General features: G+C 55.2%; 1 protein-coding gene across 1 annotated transcript in view; it reads right to left on the bottom strand.

The window, feature by feature from the left end:
• Positions 1-1,021: 1,021 nt before the first annotated feature.
• The window catches only part of LOC104398189 (protoheme IX farnesyltransferase, mitochondrial), a 108,151-nt gene continuing 107,213 nt past the window's right edge, over positions 1,022-1,959 (bottom strand). Inside the window, exon 7 of the mRNA XM_010008243.1 lies at positions 1,022-1,464. Coding sequence (XP_010006545.1) covers positions 1,022-1,464 — 443 coding nt within the window. The remainder of the gene's footprint in view (positions 1,465-1,959) is intronic.

The raw sequence follows: 1,959 nt of genomic DNA, 5'->3' as shown, positions 1-1,959 counted from the left end.
TTTATTTCCTGTCAAATGCATTTCCTTCTTGCAGACATACCCCAACACTGAGGCCTTCTCTCTTGGCCACCACGGTGTGATATTAAATACAGTTCAAACTCCTGATGCAAACCCAGAGCTTGTCTGAGGACACAGCCTGGATGGGCTTGCACACCACACATGAGCATAGAAAGCCTTAAAGCTCTGAGATCTGCTTCTTCCCTTCTACACCTTTTCAAAGCTTCACTGACACAAAAAGCAGTGGCAGCTTTGAAGACCTGTCTGTCACTCGGGCTCAAACTCTCATGATGGCAAAGCAGAGGGGAGTCAGCAGTTCCCCATGTGGCTGCAGAGCAGGGTGGCTCAGTGTGTCCAAGGCATGTGCTGCAGAAGAGCTGTTCCTCTGAAGGCTGTTTGATGTTTAAATGCTGATGTGCAGGGTGCTGGAAGGCAGTTTGCTTCCCTGCTTCCCTGTGCCAGCTGTGCGAGAGCCCAACACCTACTGGGGTGAATGGGAACCTTGGGAAAAGTGACTGACTGAGGAAAAGCCTCAGAAACTGGAGGCTTCTGTGTAAAGTCAGAGTGGGGACAAGGGTCAAGGTGAGTTCACCCCACCCACCATGTGCTGGGAGGAGATGCCTGGGGAGCAGGGGTGACTGATCATTCATCGGTCGCTTGGCCCAGGGTGCAGGGCCCAGCTCAGGGGGTGTGCGTGTGTGACCTGCTGACTCCACCTTCCCACCAGGTGAGACCAGAGCTCAGGGGGCTCTGGGAGGCCATCCCAAAGTGATGTGCTTCTGACACAGGCTAAATTACAATCCGTGCTGAGTCAGCGTTACAATCCGCGCCGAGTGAACAGGCCTGAGGCCCGTGAAGGTCTGAAGCTCTGACAACCATTCCCTTCCAGAAGGAAAGAGAAAATCATCCATGAAGTGGTCATGAGGCACAAATGATTCTTCCCAACAAATCCCCACAGGCTTCCCCCTTGCAATAACTAAAATACACTACCTGGCGTGTCACAAGGACAACAAGTAATTGACATTTAAGGCAACCTCATCTCCACAGCCCCCCCGTGACCCCCCCTGAGCAGGTCGCCCTTCTCTTCCTTCTCCAGGAAGGGCTTCTTGCAGGTGAACATGACGAGCAGCAGCAGGGGCAGGTGCCACAGGCTGCAGAAGAAGAGCTTCCTGGAGCTGCCACGGTCTGCGTCCCTGTAGAAGCGGAAGGCGAGGTAGGAGATGTAGAGGTTAATGGGGAGGGAAATGATGGGGAAAGTCCAGGTGGTGACGTCAAGAAGAGGAGCCAGCGCGGAGAGTCCCAGCAGGGCCAGGCAGTGGCGCAGGGCCACCCGCCGGCACAGCCCCGGGTGGGTCACAGACATCATGCAGTACCCTCCTCGCGAGTAATCCTCCCGCAGGGCCCAGCTCAGGGCGTTGAAGTGAGGGAACTGCCAGGAGTAGAGGATTCCTCCCAGCAGCAACGCACCTGCAGGAGGGGAGGGGAGGAAACAGGCATGAGAAGGGCACTGCGGGGAGGGCGACCTGGGTGGAAACTCTTCATGGTGAGGGTGGTGAGAGCCTGGCCCAGGCTGCCCAGGGAAGCTGTGGCTGCCCCATCCCTGGCAGTGTTGAAGGGCAGGTTGGATGGGGCTTGGAGCAGCCTGGGCTGGTGGGAGGTGTCCCTGCCCATGCAGGGAGTGGGACTGGATGGTCTTCAAGGTCCCTTCCAACCCAAACCATTCCATGATGTTATGAAGACCAGGGCTGTATCTGCACTACCAGCCTGTTCCACCCTGCTGTGCAGAAGCCAAGGCATGCTCTGGATGATAAGGCACACTCTGCTTTTAATGGAGTTTACAGAGGGCTGCACACGGCGGTTCTTCTGGTTTTGGAGAAGTTAATTTGAAAAGCATTTCAACAAGTCAGTTCCTCCTAATGAACCATCACTAATTGGTTTCTGCACCAATTCAGTCTTTACCTG

This window comes from Chaetura pelagica, unplaced genomic scaffold, assembly GCF_000747805.2.
Source record: "Chaetura pelagica isolate M959 unplaced genomic scaffold, ChaPel_1.0 scaffold471, whole genome shotgun sequence".
Lineage (NCBI taxonomy): Eukaryota > Metazoa > Chordata > Aves > Apodiformes > Apodidae > Chaetura > Chaetura pelagica.
Note: the sequence above shows the minus strand (reverse complement) of the source record. Positions and strands in the feature narration are given on the sequence as shown.